Source organism: Patella vulgata, chromosome 8 (genome assembly GCF_932274485.2).
Source record: "Patella vulgata chromosome 8, xgPatVulg1.2, whole genome shotgun sequence".
Classification (NCBI taxonomy): Eukaryota; Metazoa; Mollusca; class Gastropoda; family Patellidae; genus Patella; species Patella vulgata.
This window is the reverse complement of record NC_065886.2, coordinates 18,775,754-18,793,189: the sequence shown is the minus strand read 5'-3', so window position 1 is coordinate 18,793,189 and position 17,436 is coordinate 18,775,754. Positions and strand designations below refer to the sequence as shown.

Below are 17,436 nucleotides of genomic sequence, written 5' to 3'. Positions count from 1 at the left end.
ACAAAACATACGCCCAGAGTAGATAAGTTGTCCAGACGGTTAACAAGGGTTGTCGCATATTTTTTCTTTTGTCAGTAATAAAAACATTTATAACACATGAAAATCTGATTACCAGTAACAACCCATTAAGTAATTATCAGAAATCATTAGAAATTGTTTTGACTGTTTGTCTCATGACCTTAAACACTGTGTATAAATTTATATTAACTTTAGATGCTAGAGCATCCACAAGATTTTTCATAGTGATCAAGAGCCATAACTCTGGCATGACCTTAAACAGCGTGTATAAATTCAAAGTCAATCAGGTGTTAACTTTAGCTTCTAGAGCATCCACAAGATTTTGCAGGTGACCAAGGGCCATAACTCTGGCAGTATTTATTGGAAATTATCACTAGGCTTCTTCGTCTCAAGACCTTAAACACTTTGTATAACTTTAGACTCTAGAGAGTCCACAAGCAATAGTGGATGCTAGGACCAACGTACGGAGGCAACATCATTATACGACCACATAAGACAAGTTGTTTGCGATACCTCGGTGGAAGCAGACGTTAAACCTTAATAGAAGAAGAGAAAGGATGACTTCAATGAATTTCTAAGACAAATTAAGATTAGAAACTAAAAAAAATATATAATATTTATAAGACTTTGATACAAGGTATTTAATTACTTTTCTTTTATCAATATAATTTTGAAAATGTATGTTTATGTAAGAGAAATGATTTTAATTAAGAATTTAATATAATCTTATTTTTCATGTAGAGATCTATGAATACCCTTAATAGAGAATAACGTATTTCTTCATGATCATTAACTACAAATAGGAAGGCAATTTGTGTAAATTTTAGAAGTTGTTGATTTCAGGTTGTTGATTTTCATATCATACATAAATCTCTAGCCATTTTTAACCAGGTATATCACTATCTGCCCTTTTCATGTTACTATGTTCTTGTTGATTAAAGAAGCAGTTCTTTTCAAAATCCAAATTAAAAACCTATTTACACATTGATGTTCATTTGTAAAAAAAAAAATAGAAATAAATTAAATTGTAGTTTATTTACAGACTATTAATCATGTTCTCAAGTCAAATTTCACAAGCGAACAGATACACAGAGTTATTATATCTCAAAAAGCGTTACTCATTTTAATAGCACCATGCTTTGTTCGCAAGGTGGGGGACAACAAGCTGATTATGGTATTCACTGATAGACCCCAACTTTTTGTTCCATTCAAATGACTAAGCACATTTTTCTTAACAAGCCTAACAAGTGATGGCCAGGGTTGAAAAATCAGGAAAGTTCTCCTTGTCCAAGTTGAGATTCCAGTGTCCTGGCCACTTAACTGTACTTCATCAGTCTCATGATACATAGTTAAATTCTTTTTTTTTTTGATACAAATAATAATAATAAAGTTAGTCGTGTGTAACATGTAAATTAATATAAATATCATATCGACTGGCAACATAAACATATACCTACAAACGATTGATGAAAAAAAAAATTGAAAATATTAAACACCTGCAAAATGGTATAATGAGAAGAAACTAACCATATCTAATACATGTTTTATAATTTAACATGATTATGTAAAAAAAAAATCAAAGTTGACTGCATCTCTTCAATTTATACTATCAGCAAGTATCAAATGTTTCTATTTCTTTTGATCAGATTCACTATCTTAAACACACAGGTGGCTATACTTTCCTCATGAATTATTTTATCAGATGATATATATTGTAAGGTAATAATTTGTATTCATGATAAATAATGATCAACTAAAAAGGCTACAATGAGTTTCCTTTCTACTGTCTATACAAAAAGAACAACAAGCTGGATGAAAAAGGAGACATTAGCTTTCCTTTTACTATCAATAGATTGTATTTTTTTCCCTGTAAATGGGATTTGAAAAAGTTTTACTACTCATATACCTAAAGAGTTCTCACAACAAACAATTTGATATTTTTGGAACAAGGTATTTTACATAAATGTTTTAAACTCTTCCTGTCAACATGTATTTTTTAGTCTACTGCTATTAAAATGTTGATTTGTAGAATATGAATTCAAGAATTTTGATAGAACACAAAAAAATTTTGTGGTTTCCATTGCTATACTATGAACTAACTTACCTTTATTGTGTAAGTTTCGAAAAAGTTTAGTTGAGCCTCTTGAGCGGGTTGGCGTCAATCTTAACATCGCTTCTACTTCTGGAGGGCTTAGTTTACAACGACCAATACGAGCTGAAAAATACAAGAAAAAAATACAATAGGACAAAACAGAACTAATATCCATAAATTGAGCATATGGGATAGGATTTGGTGAATAAAATGGAGTGATAGTGCTAATATTTTATTCAGGTTATCTCAAGAGTAACACTGTAATTTTTAAGTCCTTTATATGCAATTAAAATACAGATGTGATGTCATCCTTTGATTTTGGCATACCATTATTTGTACTAGTTGAAATTTTGGATCCGCCTGACGTATTTCATTGCAAAGCACATGCGAGTGTCTGTATTTTAAGTCGTTTAATGGTCTTGAACTTAAGACATTGCATAATATATTGAAACAACACAAGGGACTAACATCCCTCATGTTGTTTCAATATATTACTTAATGTCTCACTCTCAACCATTAAACCATGCAGTATTGCTAAGTAATTACTTAACAGAAAACTTGTTCTTCAGGAACATCCCACAGCCACTTAAGACACAATACAATTCCTTGACAGTCATTACCCTCTGCCCACGTCAAAATTTAAAGACATGACAATCTGTAACTGCTGCAGCTAGCGATTCGCTTAAAATTTAGGTTGAATTCCACTGACATGTGACATATTTTCTATGAAAGTACTGTTCAGAGTTCAGATCATGGGAACTTACAGACTTACCAAAATGTCTGTATTGGTGTACAAGACTGATGGTGAATCATGACAATTTTACAACCCTAGAGAATCTTATTGGTTTAGCGATTATAAATAATGGTAACCATTTGAAATATGACTGATTTTAATAAATATAAATTTTTCTGGCAGAGCATGGTTGTTAAAGAAATTTTGTTAGATTGCAATTCAGTGTCAAAATCAGAAAAATTAAACAAAATAAAATTTTAATCTAATTTCAATTAAATTGCTGTAGCCGAAAGTCCTTGGTCAAATTTTACTTTTGGCTTCCCAGTAATGTTTCAGTCACAACTTCCATAAAATGTCCTGTAGCTAAAAGTATATTATATGTGATAATGGTTGGATTTTTTATCTGAACCAAAAACTCTTGCGATGACTTTTAATAGGTTTTTATTAAATGTTAATAATATAACAGAGCTTAGATTCAAATGAATATCAATATTCTAAATTCTAGTAAACATGCATGACTAGTAATCTAACACAGTCCTAGGACACATTTGTACAATGAAGTCTAAAACTACATCATCATTATGGGTTTAGAATTATCAAATTAAATCTAAGAATAGAGATAAAATAAGGAGTCAAATTATTCTAATTAGTGCTAAATCTATCATTGAGTTTATCAGGAATAGCTGAGTTTTTTTTTATAGTTCTAACTTTATCTAAATCTTTTAACATCTGACAATCTACTGAAAGAAATACAGGTCTTAAAGGTTACTGGTGTCTTTTCAACATAATAAATCCTACAAACCTCATATTATCCACATTAAAACAAATAAAACCAACTTTAACTCATGCCCTTGGTAAAATCAAGTTGGCCAAAATATTCAATCGGAATACTAATACTCTGTGTATCCTGGATGATCCATCTTGGTAAGCTTAGATCAACGGTTGACATTTACCAGTACACAGATTCTTCTTTTGCAGAAGCTAAGGGCCTCAATTATGGATCAATGAAGTGAAGTCTCAAAAATGTACTATAAGAATATTTACCTCAAGCCCAATCGTTAATATTTGGGACCTAGTAATTGACACATATAATAATGTAATATAAATGCATATAAATTGATTTTACATTTAATCGTTTCCGTTTTTACTCTAATTTCAACTCAGTTATGTTTGGCAAAGTACACCAGGAGTCTCAATCGAATGGCAATCTCTAGTGGCTGGTTATTCCAGTCTACCCCGTTAGTATTTATTGCGCATCCTCTCCAGATAAGAATATGGCGTCACCATTTGACATGATTTGTGGAACATGTCTAGCCTCGTTCTTCGAATCCCATGTTACTGTTACAAATGGTGCTGAAATGCACATATGGTAAAATGTTTATTTTGTCTTAAATATTGGATATCAGAAGGCCATCTTTTCCAGGTAAGATCATAACATCAATGTTGATTTAAACTGACAAATAATTTGTGTTTTCAATGTCGAAGACTTTGGATGATATTGAGTTCGAGACTTAGCTACTTTCATATGACGGATTAGGAAGGAGGTTGATTTCTAATTTAATGTCCACTTGACACAAACTTGGTCCTTCAGGAACTAACATATTGTCAATTTTATTTCAATAATTCGCTTGTGTATTGGGGTCTTTAGCAGTGGGAGGAAACCGGATACCCCAATCCTTGTCATGTAGAAGCTGGAATCGAAACCAGCCAGTTGACTTAATGACAGACTTTATGATCTAAAGCACACTCATTAGACCATTCAGCCACCCACCAACCCACCCATCCTAGTTTCAGGGAACCAACCTTAGACTTTCACTGCCTTTTAAAAATAATGTTTTGTTTTTTTTCTTTTTGCCCACTCCCTAAAGTGTGGGAATGGGCAAATGGCCATAGACTTCTATATTCAAATTTATAACCCAAGTCATTTATAAAATATGTGTATAGCATATAGTGTATAATCATTGTATAAAGAATTCTAAAATGATTAAACATCTTTTTACAAACTAGATATTTAAAAATCATTTAATTTGTTACCACCTACAGTGTTATTGTAATATAAAATGTTTATTTGAATTCAATATATGTTACGTTTGATATATTATATATTAACGTGATTGCAACAATGCAGACACATAAGTATTACTAAAATGTTTTATATCACGATGTTGACGTGGATCAAAATAATGACCAAAACAATACTAAATACAGTATCCAGAATATCATATCAAATGCTATTAGGACAAGAAATCAGACCAGTACACCTGCTCACATGAATGGCATAAAATATGTAAAATAATCCAGGTTCAATATGATGTACAGCTGTATGTGTATCATTAAATTGATAATATTCATGAACTGCTTAATGCTCTATTTGGAATCCCCCAACGTACTGTTAAATCACCAAACATATTATTGTTTTAAACCAATGTCCAAAATTAAATAAAAGAACTATGCATCCATCAAGATGAAATGAAATATGTCATGCAGTTTGCCAATTGTCAAGGGATGTGCAGGTAAAGTTGTAAACAGCACCTTGCGTTTTTGCCCTCCAAATGACATTGTTCCTTGACATGCCTACCATTCTGCAACACTGACAAGTGGCAACCAATAAGAAAATTCCAAGGAACTTTCTTGGCCAACACAGGGGACCAACACCAGGAGCGCACCCAACAACTCCTGGTTAGCAAGCCAGCACCTTACTCAACACAGGTTCTGCATCATTCAAGATAAAATGAGGATCATATCCATTAGGCTACATGTTGTTACCTTCCACCAAGAGTAATGTAATATTGAAATGCAAAACATCTGTCAAGAACACACAGGTTTTATCCACAAGAATTATCAACTTTGTCCATAACTCATAACCAGCGGCTGCCAGGCAGGATACGCCCACATTTTCGAAAGATGGATAGAGAACAAGCTAAAAAGAAAGCGATTTTTCCTACAATCAAGGGCCATAATTCAGGAAATTACAATTCGATATGCGCAAATATCGAAAGGAACCGAGATCTTTGGGTTATAAACTTACATTTCAAGTTTCAACAAAATCGGATACAAATTGTGACCTCTATAGGGTCCACAACTTTGATATACCATATTTTTACGCTATTTGAGAACAAAGGGCGGACATTTTGTCTGTCAGTTTTGAGCCGATTTTCACGAAATTCGAACTCAGTCGTCCTTAGGGTGTAATGGTGATATAATAATACGGTTTTTTAAATCGGATCCGATATGCGCGAATATCGAAAGGAACCGAGATCTTTGGGTTATAAACTTACATTTCAAGTTTCAACAAAATCGGATAAAAATTGTGACCTCTATAGGGTCCACAATCTTGATATACCATTTTTTTATGCTATTTGAGAACGAAGGGCGGCCATTTTGTCTGTCAGTTTTGGGCCCATTTTCACAAAATTCGAACTCAGTCGTCCTTAGGGTGTAACGGTGATATAACAATATGTTTTTTTAAATCGGATAAAAATTATGACCTCTATAGGGTCCACAAGCTAAAATCACGATTTTTCGTACAATCAGGGGCCATAATTCAGGAAGTTACGTTCCAATATGCACGAATATCGAAAGGAACCGAGATCTTTGGGTTATAAGCATACGTTTCAAGTTTAAACTAAATCGGATAAAAATTGTGACCTCTACAGTGATATAATAATACGTTTTTTTAAATCGGATAAAAATTATGACCTCTATAGGGTCCACAAGCTAAAATCACGATTTTTCGTACAATCAGGGGCCATAATTCAGGAAGTTACGTTCCAATATGCACGAATATCGAAAGGAACCGAGATCTTTGGGTTATAAGCATACGTTTCAAGTTTAAACTAAATCGGATAAAAATTGTGACCTCTACAGTGATATAATAATATGTTTTTTTAAATCGGATAAAAATTATGACCTCTATAGGGTCCACAAGCTAAAATCGTGGTTTTTCGTACAATCAGGGGCCATAATTCAGGAAGTTACTTTCCGATATGCCTGAATATCAAAAGGAACCAAGATCTTTGGGTTATAAGCATACGTTTCAAGTTTAAACAAAATCGGATAAAAATTGTGACCTCTACAGTGTTCACATGCTAAAAACGTGATTTTTCATACAATCAGGGGCCATAATCCATAAAGTTACAGTCCGATACATGCCAATATCGAAAGGAACCGAGATCTTAGGGTGATAAACCTATATTTCAAGTTTCATTGAAATTGGATAAAAATCGTGACCTGTAGACTGTTAACAAACAATTGTGGACGGACAGACGGACGGACGGACAGGGGTGATGACGACCGTAATATACGTCCACATGAAAATGTGGGCGTATAAAAAGTGATGATTTAGGTAAATTTAGCTTTCAAATATCTATTCAAAGCATGCATTAATTGTCTCCATTTTAAATGTTGCATTTAAAGTCATCACATTTAGATTGGGATGCCCAATAAAAGGCATGAAACCTAGGATTAACCTTTGTATTTTATTGTATACGGTAGCACTAATCCTCCCAGTAAAAATCACCCCTTTTTCAAAGTAGGTAAAAATCCTCCCTAATATAATGAAAAAGAATTTCACTAAGATATTTTCTTTTTAAAATTTTTTCAGAAATTCAAAATATGACAAAGCAGTTCCATGCTTTGGTTGAAAAAAGGATAAACTTAGAATATTGCAATTGTAATGCAAGTGAAATGGACAATCAATTGCTGAACGCTGTTTATCTGTGCTTTGGTGTATCTGTGCTTTAGTGTCTCTGTGCTTTCACATTGGTATTTCTGTGGGATAAAAATATGAACTTTGCATATTTGACAACTGAAATGGATAATTAATTGATGAACACGGTTTCTGTGTTTACTATCTTGAAATTATGAACATATTTGTACAACTGTAAATATACAGACTATGGCTAAAATTATTCTTATCGTTATTTTTCTGTTAGAGTAAAGCCAGGAAATGTCACAAATCAAGTAAATGTGGCAAATCAGGGGGATTTTAATTTTTAAAAAAAAAAAACGTTTTTGCGACAAAACATAATTTTTTTTTTGTGTTTAGATGTTGATATTTTGTGTTCTCAGTTTGGGAGAAAAATTACATTTAACTTAGTCAAATTCTTTTTGAATTTCCGGAAAAAAATATATTAGTGGAGAGCTTTACCTACTTTCCAAAAGGGGGTTTATTACCTACATTCGTATTTTTCATGTGTTCAAAACTGAAGAAGGTGTCACCCTAACAAGAGAGAACCTAGCTGGCTTGACAAATCCTCAAAATTCTCTTGGCCCATGTCAGATTTGTACCCAGAACATTCCAGTGACATAACAAGGTCCCTACATTTCAAAGGGATAATTTGAAAGAGCCATATCTTAAAATCTTAAATTAGAGAGAGTCACTTTAAACTCATTCAGCAAAATCTATTTCATTACCTTTTCTAACAGTAAAAAATTATATTACATTTCTAAACACAAAACATGTAATAAAAACCAAATACTATCAACAACATGGTAATAGTTAAGCTATGCTAACTACCTTATTGTCATAATTTGTAGAGCTAGCCAATCACATGCAAAATGATACAATATTAAAAAGACCTACAACATCATGATAATTTAAATGTATTATTGAGCTATACTTACAATCTCTCCAGTAACCTTGTTGTAGAAGAATTAGAAAAAAAGTTATGCAAGGTCATTGCGTATTTAAAAATGTCTTTAATAACATCCAACAATATGAAACAAAATTAGATAGCAGCATACATTCTGATTCCCAACATAGTCCATGGAGAAATTTTTATAAGCTTTTTTAAATCTTGTCAGGGGCTATGTCTACTGGGGCTTGATAGAGCTCTTATAAATGGTTCAATATTAGCTGTTTATCGGCTTGTGGAAAAAATGACCCATTGAACAATCTTTCAATGGATTAGATGAAAGAAAACAACTGTTTCCAGCTATGAATTTTAAGATAGAAAACCTTTTTTCTAAGCTCTTTACATGGATAAATTTCTGTATGATTTTTGTTTTTATCTAGTCAATACACAAACTTGAACATGTAACATAGTTAAACATTTCAAAGAGAGCAAAAGAAAAGACATAACATATACTAGAGATATAGAGAGAAATGGGGTTTAATGACCACTCGACACAAAAAAGTCATTTCGGGACCAACATAATATGTTTCAATTTTTTATTTCAATAATTCGCTTGCGCATAAGGGTATTTAGCAGTAGGAGGAAACCAGAGGACCCAGAGAAAACCCACGAAGTTGTCACATACCAGGGAATCAAAACTACGCCAGTTGACTCAATGACAGATCGTATGAGACAGAGCGCACATGCTAACCATTCAGGCATCCAACCCCCAGAGAGCAATAGAAAAGACATATCAACATATATATATAGAGAGAGGGAAATGGGGTCTAACATCCACTCAACACAAACAAGGTCATTTCAGGACCAACATATGGTTCATTTTTTTTATTCCAATAATTCGCTTGCACGTTGGGGTATTTAGTAGAGGTTGGAAACGGAGGACCCAAAGAAAACCCTTGAGGTTGGACAGGCGACCCTACTCCTTGTCACGTACAACTAGGGAATCGAAACCACACCAGTTGAATCATTCAGCACTAACCATCCAACTCCCAATATCAACATATAATTACAGGTATTATAATTTATATTCAAACAGCAATGACCACAGTTGTTCAAACAAAACTTACATGCATATATAACCTTGATATATTTAAAAGTACAACTTCAGTAAATGTTCCAATAGAAAAACTGTAAAAGATCAAAGAGTGGAACATAAAGTCTTCAACAATGTGTAAACCATTGTATCTATTTGCCTTAAGTTAATTACATTTTGAATACCGTACATCAAACTGTTTATAAATGGTCTGTGTTGAATTCAAATAGGTAACTACACATGCTATTGTATCATTTCTATATTTCTCTGAGATTCAATGTAAGAAGAAAGCGAGCATAAAATTGCCAGCTATGTATAAGTAAATATAGAGATGTAGAAATACAAGTTTAAGTTGAAACGCGACTGTTTAGCTAATTTCCCCACTCTTTTATCTAATGGAAAAGTCGATACCGAACATATTTGACAAGCCAACAAAATACTAATGTTGTCAACTTCTTACAATGTTGACATTAAAAGATAAACATTCCATGAACTAGAAGGGAGAAGCAGAGGGAAAGATGTTGCACTATAACAAAGAGTTGACACCTAATAATAATTACTAGGATAGCGTGAAACTAAAAGGTTAATCTACAAGTACAAGTTATCTTAATGTTTTCATTCAACACCATGTAGAGCAGATGATTCTTGCACCATTTAAATTATTTCTAGACTTCTAATTCAACTGACTTAGTCAAATTCTGAACATACTGCCGATCCAACTTAAGCTGGAATTAGATAAAATGGACCGAACATTTGATCCGAGATCTGACTTAGGAAATCCCAATTACGCGCAGAAATTTAATAAGAAAAATGTGCAGGATCAAAGGGTCCAAACGATTTTATCCAAGTTGAGCAAAGATCCGACTTATGTGAAGTTTACTGTACTAACATTTTTGGGGGGTGACTTTGGTCTATTTGCACACCGTATTGCACAATATATTTTAAATATTTACACATCAAATCTCATCCAAGGACAGCTAATTTTCTATAAATTTATGTTTTGCGTGTACAATAAGCCTATTATTATTTCCATGTACCGCAAAGGTATCAGAATCTGAACTCTGATAGAATGTTATAAATTTCAATTTTATCTGTAAGAGGTGCTTCAATTATACTCGTTCACTTTTGGCGGCGGTAATATGAAGCAAATGGCGGACCGTTTTCTCACTCAAGAATCGTCGCTATTTGACTCATACTTACGTTTCCAACAAATGGTGATAATATCATTTGAAATATAAATATCCAATTAGGTATGCTTCTATATTTTACATGCCGTATGAAGCCACAGTAAAGAGAATTCAACTATCAAAATATATAATTCTCGAAAAGAACTGTTGAAGACGAAACGAAACATCAGATAATCACCGCTTGGATTAAACATACAGTAAGGAGTAAAAAATGACTTGAGATAGGATTTACAATACAATAATAGGCAATTATCAATCAACTAATCATTAATTTGAGACAATTGGTAAGTATGTAATGGTTAATCTAGGATACAATTAGAATTTTAAGATTTCTTTCCGCCAAATGAATTGCCAGTACCCCAAAATGTTATCGCCAAAATCAAATTTTAATCACCACTTTCATATTTTTATCAGAAATTGTGACTTAGGTGGCCGACAGCGTGAGCCCGGTATTGTCATCCTCCAAGAAGCACATAATAGTCAGTGGTTATTAATGGCTTCTGTTAAAGACTTGAACTAAGAACAATTTCAAACAATTAGAAAAAATTAAGTAATACATTTGGTTAAAAGTCTTAAGTGTAATAGTTATTAGAAATAATGTTACAGCCTACTTTTAAGAGTTTACATTACCAGGATTCAATGCATTAAAATGATGCCCATATTCGAATACATTTTTCATATGGTATATTGAAATGAATGTTTATGTTCACAAGATATAGATTTATAACAGGTGCTTTAAATCTAATTGTTAATGACCTTGTATTACCGGCTTAGTTTTAGCTGCTAGGTAATTTCAAGAGAATTGTTTTGTACAGAAGAAATGTTTGTGAAATAAACATGCATTTATGAAAATATCCATGAATTTCTCTGCATGTCATTATCTTTTTATAAACTTTTAATAATATATATACTGACATCCACAAGAAATCATATGAAGACATGGGACTATTGAAAACAAACAGTGTATGCTGAAAAGACATACAGGGGTATATGGAAAATCAAATTGACACATTAGTTGTTTTAAGGTGATATATCAACCAACATTTCAGTTCTGTTTTCTAAATCATAAAGGGATTTATACTAGATTTTACATCTTGGCAACGTTTCTTTTGGAGCTCCATATATATTTTACAGCCACCTAAGGAATAGGCTGGGCCTCAAACTGATATTTCTTTTCTTAGCAAGTCCCACTAGTTTACACTGGTTTCATTCATAATATAAGAGCTCTTACTCTTAGATAAAGACGAGAGATGTGACGTAGAGCCAAAACTGCTATCTCGGTCAAAACTAACATTGAAAGATAGGACATGTCCAGACATATCATCTTGAAGCAAAGATTTCATTGAGTAAAGAAATCTCACCGTGTTCATTGAAGTCGTAAAGTTAGCAAGCAAATGTACTTTAGGACCTGTAATAATATCTCACATTTCCAAAGGCAAGAACTGAACAAGTCACTAATTATTAGGTTTCAGAATATAGACAAAAGAGTAGTCTTTATTTACTATGTCATAATTTACAAGAAGATTTTGTTATCAACGATAGAATATTGAGCTATTAATAGACCCTTATGCAATTTCTATTTCCCTATTTGAGCCATTTGTGAATGAAATTTCTTTCATTGATCAGGTCACAACCAAACTCTCAGGTAAGACTTTGATTAATAATTCATGCTCATCCAAATGATTTATTCCCTTGTACTAATATGACACAATTTGGACTGACAGTTTATAGTCATGCTTGCCAAAACTGATAAAGTCACATTTTTCATACAAGTAGATACTTCATACTGTATTGTACTACTGTGTTGCATACAAAGGATATGTCTTTCAAATAATATAAAGTAAAAATTAAAATATGCACCTTCAATTTAACTTCAAAGATATAAATTTTAAGGATAATTTTAATATTACATTATCATAACAATAAGAATGTATGTAAATAGATTCCCCATCATACTTCATTCCTAACTAAACAAATACACCAAGTCAAAACTCAAATAAAGCATAAGGTAGCTTTTTAATTAATTCAAGTCTGCTAATCATCTTGATTTAAAGGAGTGCAGTCCAAGATTTAACAGGCGTACAACTCTGTCTATAGATATGTTGTTGTTCTTGTGTTTAATGTCCACTTCCACCCAAGGTGATATCACAGACAAGTTGTCTTACGGTATTTTTCTTTTTTTATCTTAGCGCAAGTGCCAGGGTTTTTTTATCTGAGGGAGGAAACCGGAGTACCCAGAGTAAACCCACAAGGTTGAGATAGCACCCCCCCCCCCCCCTATCTTCAAGCCACATACGCTCACACCAGGGATGGAAACCGCAAGCCAGAGGTAACCAGCCAACTAGGGGTCGAAACGCGACACTCTAGACCATGCCAACCCCCCTCTTTACATATGGTCTTGCAGACACTTATCTTATATAGCAGGAAATTTGAGAACTCATCACAAATAAATTGAAAAATTTTATTTCTTAATAAAAAATAATTGGCTGCCATGCAAGATACGCCCACATTTTGCAAGAGATAGAAAACCAGCTAAAAAAAAAAAGCAGTTTTTCATACACTCATAATCCAGGAAGTTATGGTCTGATATGCACGAATATCAAGAAGAAATGATATCTTTGGGATATATTTTAAGTTTCATCAAGATCAGATAAAAATTCTGATCTCTAGAGGTTCCACAACTTTGGTATTACATACTTTTACACTACTTGCGTACAAGGAACGGCCATTTTGTCCAGCAGTTTCGAACCGATTTTCACGAAATTCAAACTCAACCGATATATCTAAATGTCACAAACTAGGTCATTTCATGACTAACACATGGTTCAATTTTAAATCAATAATTCACTTGCGCGTAGAGGTCTTTAGCAGTGGGAGCAAACCAGAGGTCCCAGAGAAAAAACACTGGGTTTGGGATATAAACATATCCTTTACGTTTCATCAAAATCGGACAAAAATTGTGACCTCTTCAGTATTCCAACAGGTGTATTTTTATCAATCTGTTTCAAAAATTCCAGACAGTAGATTATACACCAGTATTTCAACTGACCAGCCAACTCCTGTTCATCATGTCGCTTGGGTAAATAGCTAAGTAAAGTCACATTAATGGTAATGAAAACTACACTGTATATAATCGTATAGAGGGCATTTAGTAGTTGGTTAGAGAAAAAAACTATAACAAAATTAGTAATTTATTTATTTTCTCAAACATTTCAAGCAAGTCACCTAAACAAACTAGCAATTGTTCTTCCATATGTTTGTTTTATACTTTGTCACTAAGACAACAGCCAATATTTGGCCAATTTTAAAAATAATCATTAATGGTTTGCAATTTTATTGACTATATAATAAATAAGAGCGATATATGAAGACTATAACAGTAAAAATAGCCAAAGCATGCTAATTTTAAAATTTTAGATACAAGCCTTGTCCTACAAGTAACAAATAGTTCTTGAGTCAACTTTCACCCAAAAATTGGTGGAAAAACCCCTAGTTTTGGATTTTCACATGACACAAAAAATGGTTGTGATTGTGAGGAAAAAACGACTCTTTTCTCATAACCACAGTCAAATATTCAAATATGTACTTAAAAGATGTTTGCTTGTCTTTTTAGCAGTGAACTGTCCACAAAAGACAAGTTAAAAGGAAAAGTTGATTTAACATGTGTGTGTAATTTGCTTTCCATGAACAGTTTGACGAGACAAACTTCTTCTCAACATAATTATTGACAAATTAGAAATTTTACTTTCTAAAATACACTATCATTATCAATAGATAACAAGACAATAATCCATCATCTCCGAAATTAGATCTTTATTATCAGAAATATTGAAGAAAACAACGGCGGAAACTACTTACTAGTCTATCCAAATTTCCCTTAACATGGAAATTTATTTTGGAAGTGAGTAACTTTTTGGGTCTGTTACTAGTGTATTTTTGTTTAAACAAGAGTTCAGTCATTGAATTGTAAAATAAAGTACAGTTGGGCAATGATTGATCCAAAACTGGTTCCAATCAAGAGATGTTTGTACTGTTTGTGAGACATGATGTTCCTTTTAAGCAAAAAATGCTACCTGTGGAGCAGATTATGTCTAGTCTATGTATCTACTATTACCAATATACATGTAATGTAGCTATGAGAATTTGGGTATTAAACACTGCCAACCCAGTCTCTTATTTCTAACAATATATTTCAAGAGATTGTTCATTACTACCCCATTGACTGAGATGAGCACTAATTTAATTTCCATACTAAAACACAAGTGCCTGAAAAGAACCATTTGTTACCTTGTAGCTTTTTTTATGAGTCTCCTAATTGATGCCTTTGAAGTTTACAGCAGGTTTAAAACCTGGATGAGAGCAATGGTTACAGATGACAAAGTGAATTTACTTGATGTATCACAAATGAAAAGTATCAAATTTGGACTTTAATTAAATTAGGAGTACAGAATCATAAATATCTCATAAAACTAAATTAACAAACAGAAAACTCAAATTGATTTAGTTGGTTAATCAATTTATGATAACGAAAAAAGTTCTTATCAGACAAAAATATTTTTAAAATTTATTCTTACGTCTTGGTGTTTCTTCTGTAACCGATTCTAGGAAATCTTGAGGAGTCATGTAAATGGAACCGTGACTTTCAACAGAGGCAAACTGACGAAATCTTAATTCTCTATAGGTCATCTTTGGCGTAACTTTTTCTTCCTGAAAATAAAAACCGAACAAAAATACTTGTAACATAAAGTAAAATAATTCTGACGTTCTCTCTAGGGGTGCTATAAGTATGTTGTAAACTGCAGAAGCTCCTTAATAGACCATAGATTTGTACAAATAGTATACCAAAGTATAGTATTGATAATGTGCAATATTGCAAATCGTTCATTTGTAGTGGATTACTACTTGTGTATTGAATTAGGTGTAAGTTTCCTCCAAGGAACCGAGATTTAATTTAACCTTGTGCCAAACATATTAGCTCCTTGTGTAATGGTAAAGTGCAATTAAGCTTTGTGTATTGAGTTAATCCTGTTTATTAGTCACTCTGGCCTATTGATCAAACATAAGAAACCCTAGTTGTGTATTGAACAGTGCAATAGCAATCATAAGGTGTTCATAAAGACAATTATATATCTTGATTGACTACACCCTTTGTATAATGGTAGTTTAAGTTATAATTTTCAATATATTGTAGTACGTATTACATATCATCATAGGATTTGATAACCCCAATATCATTTCTCCCCTGAAGAATGGATCAAATAGTAAGCATAGGTAATCATTAATTAAACAAGGGTGCATATACAGCAGGGTTAAATGTTTTTAAAATAAAAACTACACAATTTATTTGTTGATATTTTATCAGATGATGTGTACATGCCATATACTTTTCATTACCGGTCAATTATTCCTTCATTTGGAAATTTAATGGCTAAGATGTATTGTTAATAAGTGATTATCAATAAGTGTACTTATAGCTTATGTAGAAACTGTGACAATAACATCAAACAAATGTATTTGTAGTTCAATTGTCCATAAATATCTAATAAAAAAGTGGGTATTAATTTACATACTGCTATGAAAGATCCTTTCAAGGCCACCAAATAAAAGATTTAATATTTCCTAAGAGCTAAAAAATCTATTTTTTTTATATTATATGTGATAGAACTGTCTTTAAGTGGCACTTAGTATTGAACAGTAACACACTAACACTATTTATGGAATAACTATAACTGGTTTATTAACATGCAACGTTTCGACAATGATGCTCTCATCTTTGCTTGATGAAGACAAGAGCATCATCGTAGAAACGTTGCATGTTGATAAACAAGTAATTGTTATTCTATAAACAGTGTTAGTGTGCGGTGATAGAACTGGTTAAAAACGTTCCAAATATAATTTTAACGCAGAGATCATTGCAACAATAGATGAGTAACGAAGATTTGAAGAAATGGAAGTGACCCAAATAATGAAAAACAAGAGTTATCCTTCTATATAACTGACATGAAGTAACGAGTGATAACAGATACACAGCCGAATTTCTGCTCACTGATATTTCCTTCGAAGACCAAAAGTTGTTATATGAAACTGTGAGAGGATACCTGACAATTCATAAAAAGAACTGAATGTCACTAGCATTACCATGTTTTTATTAAGTATAGAATGAATAAAAACAAAGGAAATCTACAGGCCTTTTCTATTTGGGAACTGTCAGATATCCTCTCACAGTCTCATATAACAACTTTTGGTCTTTCTCATCCCAAGTCATGATTTAATAATGTACCATTATCATTCTCTACAAACCAGTGGAACTATACCATACTCAATATCAGCTTTCATATCCATCATTATGTCTTTATTTGAACATAATCCATTTGAAAAATCCTAAACTAATTTTAATCACAATTATTATTCTGATGACAAATAAATAAAACTGGGACTTTTATGATAAGGGTCATGAATATTTGATAGTCAAGTTCCCACATCATCATCATATCAATTTTTTAATTGAATGTTGTGCTACCCTGTGCAATGATCAATTATATAAAGAATAGATTTTGTGGTTAAAAATAAATCAAAATGACTTAATATGTAAAAATTCAACAATGAAGTATATGTACCATAATTTGGGTGTACCAAGTTCTTAATTCCCCTCAGGTGTGGTATATGAATGATTCCGTTTTGTAACAAACACTATGTAAAACATGGTTGTAGTGCATTTTTTCTTAAGTATATCACCA

General features: G+C 32.5%; 2 protein-coding genes across 12 annotated transcripts in view; one reads left to right on the top strand and one right to left on the bottom strand.

Moving 5' to 3' along the window:
• LOC126831183 (fibroblast growth factor 3) overlaps nucleotides 1-17,436 on the top strand; it is a 49,188-nt gene that overhangs the window by 2,370 nt on the left and 29,382 nt on the right. Inside the window, exon 1 of one of the 3 annotated variants that reach the window (XM_050561909.2) lies at nucleotides 12,160-12,344. The exons of the other annotated variants lie outside the window; for them this stretch is intronic. The gene's annotated coding sequence lies outside the window, so the exon portion shown is untranslated. Of the gene's footprint in view, nucleotides 1-12,159; nucleotides 12,345-17,436 lie in introns of those variants that run through there. 3 annotated transcript variants of the gene reach the window in all.
• LOC126831182 (calcium uptake protein 3, mitochondrial) overlaps nucleotides 1-17,436 on the bottom strand; it is an 83,262-nt gene that overhangs the window by 56,150 nt on the left and 9,676 nt on the right. For all 9 annotated transcript variants that reach the window (XM_050561893.1, XM_050561895.1, XM_050561898.1 and 6 more), the window contains exons 2-3: nucleotides 15,274-15,406; nucleotides 2,123-2,233 (exon numbers count right to left, since the gene is read on the bottom strand). In XM_050561893.1, the coding sequence (XP_050417850.1) occupies nucleotides 2,123-2,233; nucleotides 15,274-15,406 (244 nt within the window). The remainder of the gene's footprint in view (nucleotides 1-2,122; nucleotides 2,234-15,273; nucleotides 15,407-17,436) is intronic.